The 20,033-nt window shown below is 35.6% G+C and overlaps 1 protein-coding gene across 2 annotated transcripts in view; it reads left to right on the top strand.

Moving 5' to 3' along the window:
* The window catches only part of LOC111143222 (histamine N-methyltransferase), a 50,586-nt gene that overhangs the window by 15,629 nt on the left and 14,924 nt on the right, over positions 1–20,033 (top strand). The window contains exons 4-5 of one of the 2 annotated variants that reach the window (XM_022496809.1): positions 781–816; positions 2,613–2,665. In XM_022496809.1, the coding sequence (XP_022352517.1) occupies positions 781–816; positions 2,613–2,665 (89 nt within the window). The remainder of the gene's footprint in view (positions 1–780; positions 817–2,612; positions 2,666–20,033) is intronic. The other variant, XM_022496800.1, reaches the window with a different exon arrangement.

Genomic DNA, 20,033 nt, shown 5'->3' with positions numbered 1-20,033 from the left:
CTCTTAAGTTTATTGATACAAGTTTTGTAAGCTAATGTGATCTGTCTTAGAGAATGGCTATGTGCACTTGAAAAAAAATGTGTATTCTGCTGTTTTTGAAAAGAATGTTCTGTATGTATCTATTAAGTCCATCTGTTCTCATGTATTGTTTAAAGCCACTGTTTGCTTATTAATTTCCTGCCAGGATGATCTATCTATTGATGTAAGTGGGATGAAAGTCCCCTACTATTATTGTATTACTGTTACTTCTTTATGTCTGATAATATTTGATTTATATATTTAGGTGCCTCTCTGTTCGGTGAATGAATATTACAATTGTTAATAATTGTTTTTGTAACTCTTCTCTTTTGTTTTGCTCTTGCTCTATTGCCAGGTGATTTGATGACTTTCTTTAGTGTAAAGCTTGGATTCCTTTCTCTTTACTTTTTGTGTATCTACTATAGGTTTTGTGTGTGTGAACCTTCACAGGTTGGTGAAGTTTTCAGCAATTATTTCTTTGAGTAAGTTTTCTGCCCCTTCTTTTCCTTCTGGCACCCCTATAATATAAATGTTAGTACTCCTGATGTATGGAGGTCCCTTAACCTATCCTCATTTTTTGAAAATTTTTCTTTTTGCTGTTCAGCTTGGGTGCTTTCCATTATCCTGACTTCCAGATTGCTGCTTTGTTCTTCTGCATCCTCTAATGTGCTGTTGATTCCCTCTAGTATATTTTCCATTTCAGTTATTGTATTCTTTAGCTTTGATTGGTTCTTTTTTCCATTTTCTGTGTTTTCACTGAAGTTCTCATAGAGTTCAGCCACTCCTCTTCCAAATCTGGTGAGCACCTTTATAAATATTACTCTCATTTCTTCATCAGGTACCTGCTTATCTGTTTGGTTTAGTTCTTTTTCTGATATTTTGTCTTGTTCTTTGTTTGGAACATATTCCTGTGTCTTCTAATTTTCTTTGATACTCTGTTTATTTCTGTGCATTAGTTGGTCAGCTATATCTCATGGTCTTGAAAGTAGTGGTCTTATGTAGAAGGCAATTCTGTGGGGCCCAGTAATGCTGTGCCCCCATTCGCCAGAACCAGGTGCTCCAGGGGTGTCCCTTGTGTTGGCTTTCTGTACCCTCCTGTTGTGATCAGATTGCAACTACTGTGAGCATAATGATGGCCAGAGATGGCCCATAGCCTGGCTGGCTGACAGACCAAGCTATAGCTTCTGTGCGCTTGCTGCTCAGTGGTGTAAGCTCCCAACACAGCTTTAAGAGAGGCTTAGCCACAATTACTGCAGGTTTGCTGGTGGGTGGGGCTGCCCCTTAGTATCCTCAGTGAAGAAATCACTTTTGTGGGGCACTGGTCCCAGGTGGGGTTGTCTTCTGGGTGTGGTGGTGTAGGACCTGCTTTGAAGGGCTGCCTGCTGGGGCAGGTCTGCCTGCTGGGGCAGGTCTGCAGGGGTTTGCCAAGAAGAGCAAGCAGTGTAGATGGAGAGTGGCAACATTGGCTACTACCAACATCTAGCTAGTTAGACTGAAAAAGGGCAAGAAAAATGAGGTCTGCCAAAACTTCCATTCCTGGAGAAAGCTTCTACCCTCCAGCACAAACATTGAGATTAGTCAATACATTTCTTCCTACATGTCCAGGTACTTTTCAAACTTCTGTCTCTGTACTGGGTCTCTGATTGAGTGATATTGTGTGCTGACCTTTTAGGAGCAGAGTCTCCATTTTCTATGGCCTGGCTCTCCTGGAGTTAATTCCTGCTGATTTTTCAAAGCCAGATTTTCTGAAGGCTTGTCTTCCTGGTATAGGTTCCTGTAACACGGGGTGTGTCAGGTGGGGCTTCACCCCCTCACACCTTAGGAAGGATCTCCTTGCCTTTGATATCTCTCCAGCCTGTAGTTGCCATGCTACGGGTTTGGTTCCTCCCACACCTCTACCCCTCCTACCCTTCTTGATATGGCTTCTTTATGTCTTTAGCTGTGTAAAATCTCCTTCTGCTAGTGTTCAGGTTGTTTTCGGGGTGAGTTGTATTATATGTCATTGTGGCCTCAGTGTGTCTGTGGGAGGAGATCAGTTTAGGATCCTCCTACTTTGCCATCTTTCCCTTCTCTTACTACTGGGCTGTATTATCTCACATTTTAACTTAAGAACAAAACAGCGTTTTATTCATTTTTATATCCCTAATGCTAAATATGGACACACAATAAATGTTTAAAAACATTTGTTCATTGAAAGGAAGTTATCAAGAAAGAAGAAAGGCATATATACAGTATGAATCACCTTAGCCTTCCTCCTATCTATAATGGATGGCTTATTAGATCACTAGACTCAAAGGCCCACTTTATCTGTTTTTTTTCTCCGTACAATCTCTAAACAAATGGCATTTCCTGTCTCTGAAATGTTTATAGTGCTCTTTTCAAAAGTCTCACAGTTCAAAGTCATTAATGAGTAGAACATATTTCCTAAAGATTTCTAAACACAGCAGTGTAACCACCAACATGAGGGTGACCTTTCATGTTGACCTAGTTTTTGTTCATTATAATTTTAGTTTATTCTCTTCAGCTAGATTCAATAATCAGATTTTACAAAGCACATAGCACATTTTTCTTAAACGACATAATTTTTTTTTCAGGATTGGTGATAGAAAATCAGAAATTAAGATTCTAAGCATTGGCGGAGGTGCAGGTATGAATAACACATTTTTAAAATTTGTATTTTACTCCAAACATCATGCTGTTTGATAGAAATATTTTTCATTCTTTAAGATAACTATTTTTCTTTGCTTTTGGAAGAGATTGGCTTATTAAAACTAGTAAGAGTAGTATCACTTCAACTAAGATTAAAGGCCCCCATAATTTTATAACACTTGAGATTTAAACCTTCTTTAGTATAGAAATATGGATAAGATGTAGCTTTTTATATTTATTTTTTTTAAGATTTTATTTATTTGACAGAGAGAGAGAATGAGAGAGAGAGAGTGCAAGCATGAGCAGGGGGAGCTATAGAGGGAGAAGCAGACTCCCCACTGAGCAGGGAGCCTGATAATGGGGCTCAATTCCAGGACCCCGGAATCATGGCCTGAGCCGAAGGCAGATGCTTACCTGACTGAGCCACCCACGTGCCCTGATGTGGCTTTTTAATACTTTTTTATAAATGGAAAAACACATAGAATAAATTTAAAGGTAACTTTTATCCAAAATCATTTAATTGTTCACAGTAGAGGAAAATTTCACAGGATATTCCTTATGCTTGTGCCACCTATGTGTGGTCCATGGACTGCTTGCTGGTTTGCAAACCGTTAATGGTCCAGGAGGAGATGAAGAAGCATGCACTAGAATGTAAATCAGTGCACAGCTCCCTTCATTGAGAAACTATCAATATGGGGGGAAAATATGTTTAATTTATACTCTTATGGCCCCACTCTGAGTTGCACTGGCCAAAACCTTTCCCTTCCTTGGATTCAGTTCCCAAATTGCCCTCTAACACACTCCCAAATCCACTTTTACAAGCACTTCATGGTCTCACTACTCTTAGATCTGTGCTTATATCCTAGGAGAAAATGGATGTCTGAAAAGGCAGATTGATGTGGGTGTAGTTTCTGACTCTGCCATTAGAGCTTCTGTTTACTCTTCAGTAAAATGGAAACAATTCTACCTCATAGGGTTGTAGTGAGAACTATACCGATAAAGTTTATATCATGCTTAGCACATTGTTACCACTCCTGTAAGGTACAGGCTGGTCCCTTCTTCAAAAATAAAACAAAAAATTTCATTTGCAGACTTCCCCTCATAACTCTTGAGTAGTGTTTGTTTTATTTTTAAGTTGCTGGTCACCTAGAGATCTGAGTTAATATATTCATATGTAAAGTATAGTTACATATATTACTTATATATTTATACCTTTCTTTCTTCCTTTGTTTCTTTTATTATTTTATTTTGATTAAGTGATGGCTTAGTATTGTTTACCACCTGGTAAGAAGTAGACACTACACTACAACATGTTATATAGTGTCAAGTGGTGATCTCTTGGGTTTCTCAAGTATAAGTGCTCTAGTGACATGTGAATAAGTTAAGTTGTGACCCATGTAAACACAAAGATAACTATGAGCCCTCTAATGGAATTAGAATCATTTGCTTTTAATGTAGTCATTTATTCATTTTTCATACAATATACTGTGATATGATGTAATGAGGGCTAACTATTTAAAATAATTTTTATTTATTATCATCTTCTACCAAGAAAATAGAAACCAGCAAGGACAAACAATGAAGGATACTGTCATGAACAATATTTTAGAGATTGTTTAAGTGAAATATCCTATCATTGCTTATTGACATTCTAAGTCCTAAGGATTATAAAAGTAAATTCATTTAGCCAAGACAGTTCTTTCCAGTGAGTTTTGCATATGAATTTCAGGCACCCAACAGGCAGTGAGACTATCATTTGATAGTGTCACTTGCGCTTGGACAAGAAGAGAAGCCCTACAAGGAAAAGTAATTAAAAACAATCTCTATCATGGCCAAGTTAATTGACCTTTTAATATAAAGTTAATTGAATTTCTAATGTAAATTTATCCAGATGCTTATAAGCTATCTAGAGAAAGGAACATTTGGCCTGCACAGTGATTCCTTACACAGAGGTGCACATAGGAGCTAATATAGAGAACTTATCAAAACAAAGGAAGCAACACTTGGAATTTTTCTGACTGAGCCCTAATATTGTATTAATAACAGGCTCTGCCTTGGGGAGAGAATATGGGTGCCCTTTAAGGTTACTCTTCATAAGAAATTGATCAGAAATATAAGAAGAACTCCAAGGGAAATTCAAGCTATAGATACTTAACATTCTCTGCTTAAGCAAATAAGCTATATGAAATAAAAACTGTTTTATTTAAAATTCCTAGGTCTAGATGTTCCTGCCATGAAAAAGCACTGCTTTATAGTGCGAGGACCCCATTTAGTTAGTTCGAATGCTCACATACCAACTGGGACATGCTTATTTGATAACCTATCATTGCCTAACTGCAAGCACTGGGCAGAAGAACAGTATATTACTATACAATGAGGAACTTCCTATCTTTTAGAGAAATGGTCTCTCCACATGTTCTACAATCTAAAGGATACCTGAGAGTTTTGCATTATCCTTTGACATCAGTATCCTTTCAAGTCAGTCACTGAACTCCAATCCATGGCAAACAAGGCCATTGGCCCTGTCTAGTACTTGTGCTTAGCTCCCATATTGTATCGTACAAGATTCTACTTCCTTCTTAGCTTATAGACCTGTCTGGTTTCACTGTGTAAATGTTCTCTTCCTGCTTGCCCAGATACCTGCAGATTATCTTCTGCATATCTTTGGTGCAAATATTTTCTCTACATACATAATGGTGCTACCACTTCTCCCCACTACAATGAAAAAAACAAGTAAAAGCAAAGAAACTAAAAATCTCTCTAAATGAAATTGCTACTTTTATCACTGAATACTCATGCTCTTTGTCAGCCTATTTGGTTTTCTTTTCAGAAACATGGGCAGGGGAGTACTATGCACCCTTTCTGTCTCCTGCTTCTCTTCTGTAGAGGTTGGTGACATGCTTTAATGAAACACAAAGCAACTGGATTTGCTTTTATTCAAGGTCTTGAAGTACTGATACCTTGTTCATTTTAGCAATTGTTTTTAGATACTGAGAACAATTGCATTGTATTCTAAGTCTCATAGAATATGTTATTTTGGTTCACTCTGAATACTGATGCTTGAGCCACTCAATGGGGTTTCATTATTATTTGATTTTTAATGAATATTGTCTTTATGGTAGATAGTACATGAAGAAAAAAATATTCTTTTTGGTAAAGGAGAATGCTAGTAATTTACACTGCATACATTTATGCCTGGAAAAATGTTCCAGAATGCTGTAATGGGCAATGTGTTCTCCTTGCTCTGGGCTCTGCTTAAAGGAAAACCTGCTGTACTATTCAATCCTGATGTTCAAATGCCAGAAAGCTTTATAACGATTAGATAAGATGATAACAAATAATTTCATTTTATCCAATCTTTTTACTTCTATTTTTATTAACCTTTTATGTACTGACTCAACTGCCATAATATATATAATGGTATATATGTTTACAGATAATTTTTAAAGATTTATTTATTTTATAGAGAGAGAGTGGGGGAAGGATAGAGGGAGAGGGAGAGAGAGAATCCTCAAGCAGACTCCCTGCTAAGCACAGAGCCCCATGCAAAGCTCAATCCTAGGACCCTGAGATCATGAACTGAGCTGAAATCAAGAGTCAGAAGCTTAACCAACTGAGCCCCCGGGTGCCCCTATAGATAATCTTTGATCAACTGAAGCAACTCACATATGAAATATAGGTAGTATGAAACCTCTCATGACATCTTTTTGGTAATAATTTTGTTGACATAATGCTGAGAGCAATTAGGTGATTTTCTTGTTCTACAACAACACACAGACATCAGCATTCCTACTGAGGTTAAAAAATAGAAAAGAGTTTAGAAACCATCAACATCTCATTTTACAAATAAGAAGCCCGAGAATCACCAAAGCAGAACAAAAGGCAGGTCTCTTGACTTTACTCCAGTTCAACAGATTTTATGAAACAAATATAAAAGTTAATTATTGACTTGGGAAACAAGATATTAGGTACTTAGTAATAACCAGATATTTGAAAATCTAATCTTTTATATATTAACTCTGTCTCTGTTCATAATGACATGTTAAGGTGAAACAGAAGTTTTACTTTCTAAGCTAGTTGGATAGAAGGGAAGGAAATGTAATTAGGGCAGGAACAAAAAGAGCCAGTGTGTTAAGTTTAGAAGCAAGGAGGTGGTAGGAACTAAAGGTTAATGTTTTTCAGTCATCCAGAGTAAGCCAACCATTTATATCAGCAAACTGGGAATGACTGGAGAAATACAGAAAATGAGGGGATTTTTTTTTTTTTTTAAGCCCGGTGCGTGGTGGGGGGGATTGAATGTGGTTGTTCCCATCCTCAGATATTTCCTGTTGATCAAACTACAGAATATCTACCCCCTAAAGAACCAATGGTTGTAAGAGAGAAAGATTTCTTGAGCCAATATTAAAATTTACTGAACAAACTTGTCCAGAATGAAAGTACACATCTTGAGATAAGGTGTTATCTGTGGCTCAAGGAGTAAGCATAGGCTAAAAAATATTGCTCAGACATGCTGTGGAAAGGACTTAGGCACTGATTTCTTGGATGCTGGGGGCATTAAAGGTGCTTTTGGTCCAAAAAATCTATGGTTTCATGAGTAACCTTCTAGAAAGTGGTAGACATTTCTCCAGAGTGGTATGGCTAATACCATGTTTGGCTCTACTGAGGAAGTGGAGTTTAAATGGGACTTCTAGACATGCACGTAATTTTAATCTGTAATGCTTATAAATTGAAATGAGTAAGTACTGTTTTACTCAAGTGCAGCATACTAGTAGATATTCTATGATATGGACTCTACTGATTAATTTACAGAATTTAGGACTGTCTGCTTTGGATAATCATAGTTTGGGGCCTCAGATATTGTTAAAGGTATTCATAACCATATTATTAAAACTACATATAATTTTAACAAAATAGTTCACCACATTGTATTTAAAACTTTCAAGTGAAATGGAAGCATTATTAACAATAACTGCATTACCAATTTGAGAGAAGCAAGCATATTGCTATAGCATTAGAACCATTGTCATTAAAACCAGAGTAAACAAGATTGTTTTGGGTAATTCAATAAGGCTTGAAACAAGAAAACAGGATAATGAGCAGAGTGAAGACAAAACTACCATTATTTGCAGATTAAATGACTGTATACTTAGAAAGGCAAATAAACTCAGTTGTACAGCCTTAGAATTCATAAGAATGCAGTAATGGCCTGATATGGGTAAAACAGATAAAAAGCAATGTGATAGATCCACATTCTTTTTCTGTTAACATGTGAGCTTTTTATTCACAGTTTTGAGTATCTACAATGTACTTGGAAGTCCTTAGCATGTGGTTTCTTCAGTTTTGCTGAAGGAAAAATTTGTATCTTGTCAGTTTTTGTGACAGTTTGGGACAATCTCTTTAATTAGTGAATAGGCTTCCACTTGACATTTACTATTGAATAAAACTTTGTGATTTAATATATATACTCATGCAACCCAGTGTAGGGGGTCTGTTGTCATCTTCATTTTGCAGATGGTAAACCTAATAAAGGGGCTTGAGGATTACAGAGATTGGGATCAATGCCCAGGGTCTTCTGTAGCTTTGTTTCTATCAACAACAACAAACTTATAGAAGTGATGAAAGAGTATTTAATTAGCTAATAATATTTAATATGAAAATAAGCAACCTATTTGAAGAAAAGTTCACATTTTCACTGAGAACAACTCGACAAGATTTTAAAAAGCCATTATATAATACTAATGAGATTACAGTGATATGGAAGCTTTCATGTATAAAAGGTAAAGGCATGAAATGAAATTTTCCTGAAGTAATGTATCAAAAAAAAGTTCTGGTATTCATCAAATACAGAAAGACCTGTTCACTCTGGCCATAAAAATACTGACATGCTTAATACATAGCCACTCCCTTGCTGTCCCACCACAGCCCCAGCTGCTGGCTTCAGCCCCTCCTCATGGGGTCCTGGACATGTCTGCTCCCACCCCGTACCCCTGTCCCCTGCCCCTCATCTCCAAGTGCTCCAGCATTTAGACTGATCTTGCCCAGTGAGGAGGTCTCTAAGAATGTGCTACAGTTCTTCAGCCTGCATCCTTTCTCAACATCTGGCACCCTTGTCCTTAGGCCTTGTCTTTTGTTTTGTTTTTTATTTTTAATCCCACCAAAGCCCAAGATGCTTATTCTAACCATGAGTTCTGGTTCTTGGAATTAATCTGAAAAAAAAAAAAAATCAAGATTTTTGCACAAAAAGTCAGGGTTTGTTGTCAGGTTCTTCATAATAGAAAAAAATTAACTGTATACCAACTAACTATATATTAAAATATATTTACATATAAATATGTATTCATATATATTTCCACATACAAATGTATAAGTTTATATACATTTATATTATAGTATCAAAGATAATTAAAACAATTATTCCATTTTGTAGAATACAGTATTGCCACCATAAATAACACATTTAAGTATATTTTGATATATTCATGATTTAATTCTCAAGTAAGAAAATCAAAATAGTTCATATTCATAATGATCTTGCCTCAAGTAAGAAAATCAAAATAGTTCATATTCATAATGATCTTGCCATAATGACTAAAGGAAATTATTTGAAAGTAAAAAAGGAAGAGCATAAGCAGGAAATAAGCTAAAATGTTAATTTTTGTTTTCTCCGGTAGTGAGCTATTTATTTGATATTTTACTTCATATCTTTTTCTGAAGTTTTCTATGGTATACATTTTATAACCAGGGAAAGGAAAAATAAGCCCAATTAAAACTATAATCTTATGGTTGATGAGAGATGATGGTAAAGAGTATACTCATTGACTTCTGACAGCAACTTTAGCTATGTGGCTGATTCCCAAAGCACTGTTCCCACATGTATGTTTTTGGGACAATTTTCCTTTGGCCATTTATGACTCACTGGCAATAGCATTATACCTGTACAAATATTTTAAGAACCATGTTATCTGTGTTATAGCTTAGCAGAGGTTTTTTTCAGAGGACACAGATTCTTCCATGCCTGATCCAAGTACATGTTAGTCATTATGATGAGGGTGATGGTGGCCAAAAGGATGGTAATTGTCCACTGCCTCTTACTAGAGACACTTGGTAATACAGTTTCCTGTTTTTTATTCCATGAGGGTAGCAGGCCCTTAGACTCTATTCATACGAGGGTATAAATGACTAATAATTTTCCTCAACAAGAAAAATTTGTGTTTTAATGATTATTAATATTGCAGGCTCACATGAGTGCCTGTGAAGTTTATTTGAGGTATGAGAGAGCGTGCTTGCCTGCCAGTGTTGATGAAATCACACCATCTGTGTGATTATCTCGGACTACCTTCACCAGTTCAAGTAGTTTAATCTTGTAAGTCCTGTCTTTGGGCATGGGGAAGAAAAGTTAAGAGAAAGTTAGCACTTCACTAAGGGTAAATCAGTGTAACTTTTAGACATTACAATATGGTATGGATAGACTTTACTTCTTTCTATGTATGTGTCGAAGTAGCTGTCAAGTATCTGTACATTTAGGATTTATAAATTAAAAGTTAAGGCAAAATTCAGTCTTTTATGTGAATTGTCTATCAAATATCTCTACATTTCAGTGTTTGGCACCTTTTGGGACATTTTTTCTAAGTTGTACTTCATATAGCATTTTGGTAGCATGGCTCTTCTTAGGCCTCCTGCAGTTGCAAAGTATTCAGGCAGTTTTGTTCCTGGGCTAACAGCCCGAAGACACACGAAAACAAATGGCAATGCCCTTTTGACTCAGAATTTATATTTATAATTCCCTTCCTGAGACCCTACAGCTATTTTAATATTCTATCTCATATTTCTATACTGACAGAATTGCCTCAATCCTGAGGCACCCAAGGAAAGAGAGAGAGAGAGAGAGATGAGGTGATCTTGTCAAGAATCTTCTATCTTTCCCACTGCATCTCAACATCAGATTGCTCTAAGCACAGAGTTATCTGGGCAATTTTTCTCCGTACAATTTTTTTTTGCTTGATATTCTAGTAGAGAGAACAAAGAAGATAATAATCTTAAAGCAACATGTAATAGAATAAAATTTTTCCTGCTATTAATCTAAAGAATACACATGCATTTCAATATGAGAAATGAAGCAAGAATAGAAGGAAATCAAATGGCAAGTGTTATCTCCAGTCTTTAATCCTCCATTTTCTTGACCCGAAGATTTTCTCATTTTGGGAAACTCTAGGGTTCTCAAGCTGGGATTTGTGTTTCATTTGATGGAAGACAACTAAGAAGAACAATCTAGACAATACGAATACATGATGACTGCTCTTACAAGTTGTAATTTTATTATGTAGGTGCTCATTTAGAAGGGTAAAACTTCATTCCCTCATTCCCCATCTCCTTAAACTTTCTCTTAAATGTCACTTTTTACATGAAGCCTACTTGACCAATCAGTTGAGATTCACAAACTCTCCTCCATGGCTCCCCCTTGCTCCTTTTGCCTTGGTTTTCTCCACGAGACTTATCACTATTCATACCAGTTGAGTATTTTTGTCTGTATTATTCATTGCTATATCTCCAGTGATTAGGACTTGGCGTTTAGTAGGTGCTGAAAAATATTCATTGAATTAATGTATAATAGCTTCAATTTATTGAGCAATTACTATATAATCATGATCTGAAGTACAAGATCTCCATATAGTGCCTCCGCCCTTTATAATAGCATAGACCACATTATCCCTAATTTATACATATGTACTTTAAAGGGCAGAGATATTAATAAATTTGTATAAGATAATTCTGGAAAATACTAAATTTGAGCTCAGTTTTGTCTATCCATAACCTCTAAGTTTTCCTTTTCATATTTTTTTTCTATATTTAATCAGCTGATCTTGGATTTCAAGCAAGAATGTAACACTCCTCTGCTATCTGGTTAAATATATCATTGAAGTTCAGGGAATGGAGAAAGGTTTTCTAGAAGATGAGATCCCCGCCCCCTTTCCTTGTTTTTGAACTTTTTCTAAGTTCCACTGTCAGGGATTTCAAATATATATATCCCTTTAAATACAGATATGATGCATTTAAAATATGGCTCATATGAAATCGAGATATCCCAACCACAGAAATATCTGACTATAAAATTAAATAAAGATTCAACGTAGCCCAAAAAGAGAAACAAAGTCATTTTATAGTTGTGGCTGATTTGAGGAATGGGATGGTCCAAAGGAAGGAGATTTGTATGAAGGGGATTTTAAGAAATTAATTTTCATTTAACTTTCTAAATTAAGATCAGCATATTCTGTTTGACAGAAAATAACACAGGAAAAAGGAGAGAAGGGGGCAGAGAATTTATGCAAAGAAATAATAACTGAAAACATCCCTAATCTGGAAAAGGAAATATATTCAGATCCAAGAGCACAGAGAACTCTCACCAAAATCAACAAAGGCAGATCCATACCAAGATATATTGTAATTAAATTGGCAAAATATAATGATAAGAAAAAAAATTTTAAAAGCAGCAAGACAAAAGAAGACAATAACATGCAAGGGAAAACCCAGAGGGCTAACAGGAGATTTTCCAAGCCAACTCCTTTCTTAACAAGCCAGAAGGGAGTACCATGATATAGTCACAGTGCTAATGGGAAATATCCGCAGCCAAGAACACTGCATCAAGCAAGGGTATCATTCAGAATACAAGGAGAGATAAAGAGTTTCCCAGACAAACAAGAACTAAAGGAGTTCATGACCACTGAACCAGTCTGCAAGAAATAGGAAAAGGGACTCCGAGCAAAAAGAGGAGACCAAAAGCGACAGTATAAAGGCAGGAAACACAAAAGCAGTAAGAACGAATATTTCTGTAAAAAAATCAGTCAACTCACAAAGTAAAAGAATGCAAAATATGGCAATGTATACCTACAGCATGGGGAGGAGAAGAGTAAAGAATGGGTTCAAGGGACACCTGGGTGGCTCAGTTGGTTGGGCCGCTGCCTTTGGCTCAGGTCATGATCCCGGCGTCCTGGGATCGAGTCCCACATCGGGCTCCTTGTTCTGTGGGGAGCCTGCTTCTCCCTCTGCCTCTGCCTGCCACTCTGTCTGCCTGTGCTCGCTCTCTCTCTCTCTCTCTCTCTGACAAATAAATAGATGGAATCTTTAAAAAAAAGAAAAAAAGAATGGGTTCAAACCTAAATGACCATCAACTTAATAAAGATTGCTATATGCAGAAGAGGTTATATGCAAACCTGGTGGTAACCATATATTAAAAACCACTGATAAATATGTAAAGAATATAGAGAAAGAAATCCAAATATATCACTGAAGAAAATCAGCACACCATGAAAGAGAGAAAGAGAACAAAGGATCAGAGGAAATATCAAAAACAACCATAAAACAAATAAAATGACAATAAATTCATACCTATCAATAATTATTTTGAATGTAAATGGACTAAATCCTCTAATCAAAAGATGTAGGGTGATAAAATGGATAAAAAAATAAGACCCATCTATATGCTGCCTATGAGACTCATTTTAGACCTAAGGATACCTGAAGATTGAAAAGGAGGGGATTTATCATGCAAATGGGTGTAAAAAGAAAGCCAGAGTAGCAATGCTTATATCAGACAAATGACTTGAAAACAAAGACTCTAAGAAGAGACAAAGACGATATATAATAATAAAGGGAGCCATCCAACAAAAAGATGTAACAATTGTTAAATATTTATGCATGCAAAATATAGGAACACAATATACATAAAAGTTACTAACAAATACAAAGGAACTAATTGATAATACAGTAATAGTAGGGGACTTTAATACTTACATCAATGGACACATTATCTAAACAGAAGATCAACCAGGAAACAATGTTTTGAATGACACACTGGAATGGATGGATTTAATAGATATATTCAGGACACGCCATCCTAAAACAGCAGAATATACATTCTTTTCTAGTGCACACAGAATATTCTCCAGAACAGATCATATATTAGGTTACAATATAAGCCTCAAAAAATTCAAGATGATCATATTCATTCTGTGCATTTTTTTCCTGACCACAACACTATGTAACTAGAAGTCAACCTCAAGAAATAATTTGGGAAGACCACAAATACATGGAGGTTAAATAACGTGGTACTAAACAATGAATCAGTCAGCCAGGAAATCAAAGAAGAAATTAAAAAGTACATGGAAACAAATTAAAATGAAAACATAACAGTCTAAAACATATGGGATGCAGCAAAAGCAGTTCTTAGAGGGGTTTATTGCAATTCAGGCTGACCTCAAGAAGAAAGAAAAATTTCAAACAAAAACCCAACTTTATGCAAAAGGAGCAAGAAAAAGTACAACAAACAAAACCTGAAGCCAGCAGAAGGAAGGAAATAATAAAGATCAGAGCAAAAATAAATGATATAGAAACTAAAATCACAATAGGATAGATCAATGAAAGCAGGAGCTGTTTCTTTGAAAAAATTCAATAAAATTGATCAATTCCTCACCGTACTTAATGAAGAAAAAAGAGAAATGACTCAAATAAAATCACAAATGAGAGATGCAAAATAACCAACACCCAGATATAAAAACAATTATAAGAGAATAACGTGAAAAATTATATGATAACATACTGGACGACCTACAAGAAATTGATAAATTCCTGGAAACATATAAACTACCAAAACCAAAAAAAGAAGAAATAGAAAATTTGAATAGATCAATAACCAGGAAAGGGATGGAATCAGTAATTAAAAACCTGCCAGCAGGGGTGCCTGGGTGGCTCAGTGGGTTAAAGCCTCTGCCTTTGGCTCAGGTCATGATCTCAGGGTCCTGGAATTGAGCCCCACATCGGGCTCTCTGCTCAGCGGGGAGCCCGCTTCCCCTTCTCTCTCTGCCTACATGTGAACTCTCTCTGCCAAATAAATTAAAAAAAAAAAAAAACTTAAAAAAAAAAAACAACAAAAAACTGCCAGCAAACAAAAGTCCAGGACCACATGGCCTCACAGGTGAACTCTACCAATCATTTTGAATTTTGGAACACCGAAAAAAAAATTAAATTTTTAAAAATGCTAACAATTATCTCCAAATAAAAAAAGAAGAAGAATTAATATCTCTTCTTCTCAAACTATTCAAAAGGAGGAGGGGGAGGGGGAGGAGGAGGAGGAAGGAAAACTTCCAAATTCATTCAGTAAGACCAGCATAACCCTGATACCAAAACCAGATAGACACCACTAAAAGGGAGAACTACAGGCCAAGATCTCTGATGAACATAGATGCAAAAGTCCTCAACAAAATACTAGCAAACATAATCCAACAATACATTTAAAAAAATCATTCACCACGATCAAGCATGATTTATTCCTGGGAAGCAAGGGTGGTTTGGTATTTGCAAATCAATCAATGTGATACATAACGTCAATAAGAGAAAAGGTAAAACCATATGATTATTTCAATAGATACAGAAAAAGCATTTGACAAAGTATAACATCCATCCATGATAAAACCCTCTATAAAGTAGGTTTAGAGGGACCACACCTCAACACACCTAATAAAGGCTATATATCTTCCTCAGTGGGGAAAAACTGAGAGCTTTTGCCCTAAGGTCAGAAATAAGACAAGGATGTCCACCATCACCACTTTTATTTAACATAGTACTGGAAGTCCTAGCCACAGCAATCAGACAACAAAGAGAAATAAAAGACATTCAAATCAGTAAAGAAGTAAAACTTTCACAATTTGTAAGTGACATGATACTCTCTATAGAAAACCCTGAAGACTCCACCAAAAAAAAAAAAAAAAAAAAACCTTACTGGAATTATCAGTTCCATTTATCAGATGAAATCAGTAAAGTTGCAGGATATAAAATCAGTGTACAAAATCTTTTGCATTTCTATACACTCGAAACAACAGAAAGAGAAATTAAGAAAACAATCTCATTTACAATTACATCAAATATAATAAGATATCTAGGAAAAACCTAACCAAAGAGGTAAAATATTTATACTCCAAAAACTATAAAACACTGATGAAAGAAAATTGAAGATGATACAAAGACATAGAAAGACATTCCATGCTCATGGATTAGAAGAAGAAATTTTGTTAAAATGCTCATAGTACCCAAAACAATCTACACATTTAATGCAATCCCTATCAAAATACTAACAGCATTTTTCAAACAACTAGAAAAAACAATTCTAAAATTTGGATGTAAAGACCCCAAATAGCCAAAGCAAGTTTGAAAAAGAAGAGCAAAGCTGGAGGCAGTGATCTAAACAGTATAGTACTGGCACAAAAATAGACACATAGATCAATGGAACAGAATAGAGAGTCCAGAAATAAACCTACACTTATATGGTCAATTAATCTACAGGAAATGAGGCGGGAATATACAATGGGGAAAAGGCTAGAATATACAATGGGGAAAAGGCTATCTCTTAAATAAATGATTCTGGGGAAGCTGGATAGCTACATACAAAAGATGACCACCATATTATACCATACACAAAATTAAATTCAAAATGGATTAAAGGCCTAAATGTGACACCTGAAATCCTAAAACTCCTAGAACAAAATATTGTCAGTAATCTCTTTGACATTGGCCTTAGAGACATTTTTCTGGATCTGTCTCCTCAGGCAAGGGGAGCAAAAACAAAAATAAACTATTGTGACTGTGCCAAAACAAAAAGGTTTTGCACAATGAAAGAGACAATCAGCAAAACAATAAGGCAACCTACTGAATGGGAAAGATATTTGTAAATCCTGTATTTGATGAGTGGTCAATATCCAAACTATGTAAAGAACTCCTAACTCAACACAAGAAAAAACAAATAATCCAATTAAAAGTGGGCAGAGGATTTGAATAGATAATTTTCCAAAGAAGACATACAGATGGCTAACAAACACATAAAAAGATGCTCAACATTACTCATCATCAGGGAATTGAAAATCAAGACCACCAGTGAGTTATCACCTCACACCTGTCAGAATGGCCAGTATCTGGGCAAAGATGTGGAGAAAAGTAACCTTCATGCACTGTTGGTGGGAATGTACATTGGTGCAGCCACTATGGGAAACAGCATGGAGGTTCCACAAAAAAATTAAAAACAGAAATACCATATAGTTCAGTAATTACACTTCTGGGTATTTACCTAAAGAAAACAAAAGCACTAACTTGAAAAGCTATATGCATCCCTGTGTTCATTGCAGCATTACTTACAGTAATGATTTGGAAGCCACGTAAGTGTCTACCAAATGATGAATGAATTAAAAGATGTGGTGTGTACACATACACACACATGCACACACAAACACAAACACAAACACAAATACAAACACAGGAATATTACTCAGCAATAAAAAAGAATAAAATATTGCCATTTGCAACAACATGGTTTATGCTAAGTGAATAAGTCAATCAGAGAAAGACAAATACCATTTGATTTCACTTTTTTAAATTTTTTTTTAAGATTTTATTTATTTGACAGACAGAGATCACAAGTAGGCAGAGGCAGCAGAGAGAGATGGGGAAGCAGGCTCCCTGCTGAGCAGAGAGCCCGATGCGGAGCTCAATCCCAGCACCCTGGGATCATGACCTGAGCAAAAGGCAGAGGCTTTAACCCACTGAGCCACCCAGGCGCCCATGATTTCACTTTTAAATAGAATATAAACAAAAACAAAACAAACAAGTGAAGCAGAAACAGACTCCTATATATAGAGAACAAACTGGTGATTGCCCAAGGAAGGGAGTTGGGGTATGGGCAAAATGGATGAAAGTGAGTGGGAGGTACACGTTTTCATTTCTGTAATGAAAAGTTCACAGGAGTGAAAATTTTTAAAAAAGGGGGGGTGGATGAAAAATAACCTGTAATTCCACCACCTGAGATAACCAACGATTGTAAACTGGTACATATCTTTCTAAACACTGTATATTAAAACAAAGTACTCTATAACATTTTGACACATTTGGATTTTCTCACCTTTGCTCAAGTTTTACATATTAACCAACTGAGAAAATCAATTACATCATAAAATGCACAGACTCCAAAAAGATAGTATATAAAAATAGATTTTTTAAATCATCATAATTTTTCCATTTGACATAGGAAACTGCAGATTTTGTTCCAAACCTTTAAGGGGAAACACATAATAAGACTTTAGTTAACACCAACAACTGTTGGCATTTATGTAGCGGAAGATTTAAGATGTTGTAAATAAGTAGTCTACAACTGTCAGAATGATGATCAAACAATGCCTAATAAGAGATCATATGTAAAAAGAGACTGATTTTGAGATAAACATGTATTGCCTTCTTCTCTGTAAATGCTGTTTTCTTGGATCTCAAAGTTAAGATTTCCAGGAGGCTTTGCAATGCACAATGAAAGTGTTGGCTTCCACATTTCTTTTATTTACCTCTTAATTTGCTGAGAATTTCTGAATTATTTGATTGATTCATTTCTAGTTTACTTTCTCCCATTCTTTTGGCATGTTAGTTTGGCTTATGTGCTCTCTGAAAAGCATTTCTAGTATGCTTAATGTCTGATAGTGGAACACATTCATAATGTTAGGGCTCCTACTCAGGAGGATTCAGTTGAGAAAGAAAAAATGATCCCCTTCCTTTTTTTTTTTTTTCTTTGATTTGTTTTTGTTTTTGTTTGTTTGTTTGAATCTCTTATTGCTGGCTTGTGGTACTACAGTTCAAATAACCCCTCACATGCTTTACAGTGATTGATGATCAAACCTGCTCAGTCATTCAATCTAGCATTTTAGAGTCCTTGATACTTTCTAACAAACTCATTGAAATCAAGTCTTTTCTAGTGAATAAAGTAAGTGAAGTAAATCAATAATTTTATCAGAGAACACAAGGTTTTGTCTGTGTTGCCAACTCCAGTCAATTGATGGGTCATTTCTGTCTGAAGGATTTTGATGCTATTTCCAGGCTCTGTGGGAAAGATTTCCAAGGTAATTAGTCATGTGTAGAAGAGTTCAAGATGTGTTGGAGTTAGATGATGTAAGGAAATGAGGGGAAAGGATTCCTGGCAGAAGACAAAAAGCACAGAAGAGCATGGTGTATGTGGAGGGCAGCGGGGGAGAAAGAAGGGTAAAAATGCAAGAAATTCAAGGTTCCTGGAGCCAAAAGTTTCAAAACATGAAGCTGTGAGAGATGAGATTAGGAAGCAGGCAGGGTGGTCTATGCTCAGTTTAAGAGCTTGGACTTCATCTAGTTGATTAGTCAGAAGGTTTTAAGCAGGGAAGTGACGGGCTTGCTTAGCTTAGAGTTTCGAATGATTGTTGTAACAGTGATGGCTTTGGGGGACAGAAAGTTCAGCAGAGATAGGGTGAAATTTTAGGATATTTTTGCAGAATTCCAAGACACAGATAATTGGGACTGAACAAGGATTGCTAATAGGAATGGGAAAAATTAAAGAAACATTTAGCAGGAAATTTACACACGGCTAAGAAGGAGAAAGAAGGAAGGAGCAAATCTTGGGAGACGGGATGGATAGTGAACAACATAGGTAATGTATTAAAAAATATATTTATAACTAAATGCTAAGACATATTTTTATATGTCTTATTTATATATAAATATATTTATAACTAAATGCTAAGACATATATTTATAACTAAATGCTAAGGCATTTATAATTAAATGTTAAGACAGACTATAGGACATAATACTATAGAACATCTGAACTACCTCTTTATTACTCTCTTTTTGTTGAGGAAGATGTTCACATTAGTCTTTTTTTTAAACACAGGTCTCCTATTTCTGAGAGAGATATTAGGAAGCCAACTATGTAGGGTATGAGAACAAGGAATGTATTATATTTTTGGTGATCTCTACAACTATCTGTCTGTCTGTCTATCTATCTATCATCTATCTATATAATCTATTATAATAAGAAATAATACAGTCCATTATAAATAATAGACATAGCCCAGAGAATAAGTGTCTCATCAGCATACTTTTAAGAGTGAGAGCTGTGGGGGCATCTGGATGGATAAGGAGTTGAACATCAGTCTTTCAATTTTGGCTCAGGTCATGATCTCAGGGTCCGGGGATCAAGCCCCGCATCAGGCTCTACACTTAGTGGGGAGTCTGCTTGAGAATTCTCTCTCTCCCTTTCCCTCTGTGCCCCCTTCCCTAAAATAAATAAATCTTTTTTTTTTTTAAAGCATGAGAGTTGTAGGGAGTGGGTAAAGAATTAAAATTATTATAATTAAAATATTTATCAAAAGGTTTTTATTATGTTGGTCAATTTATAAAATAGTTATTAAAAACTGTTTGTAAAAATAAAATGATAATAATAATGATATTTGGTCAAAAATTAAAAAAAAAAAAAACCCAACAACTTAGGACAAGAATAAAACCAGATGGGACACCAGCACAACAAGCAAAAAGTA

The sequence above is a fragment of the Enhydra lutris genome, unplaced genomic scaffold, assembly GCF_002288905.1.
Source record: "Enhydra lutris kenyoni isolate GAN:26980312 unplaced genomic scaffold, ASM228890v2 scaffoldscaffold1, whole genome shotgun sequence".
In the NCBI taxonomy this organism is placed as follows: domain Eukaryota; kingdom Metazoa; phylum Chordata; class Mammalia; order Carnivora; family Mustelidae; genus Enhydra; species Enhydra lutris.
The sequence above is the reverse complement of the archived record's forward strand: the minus strand, read 5'-3'. Positions and strand labels throughout refer to the sequence as shown.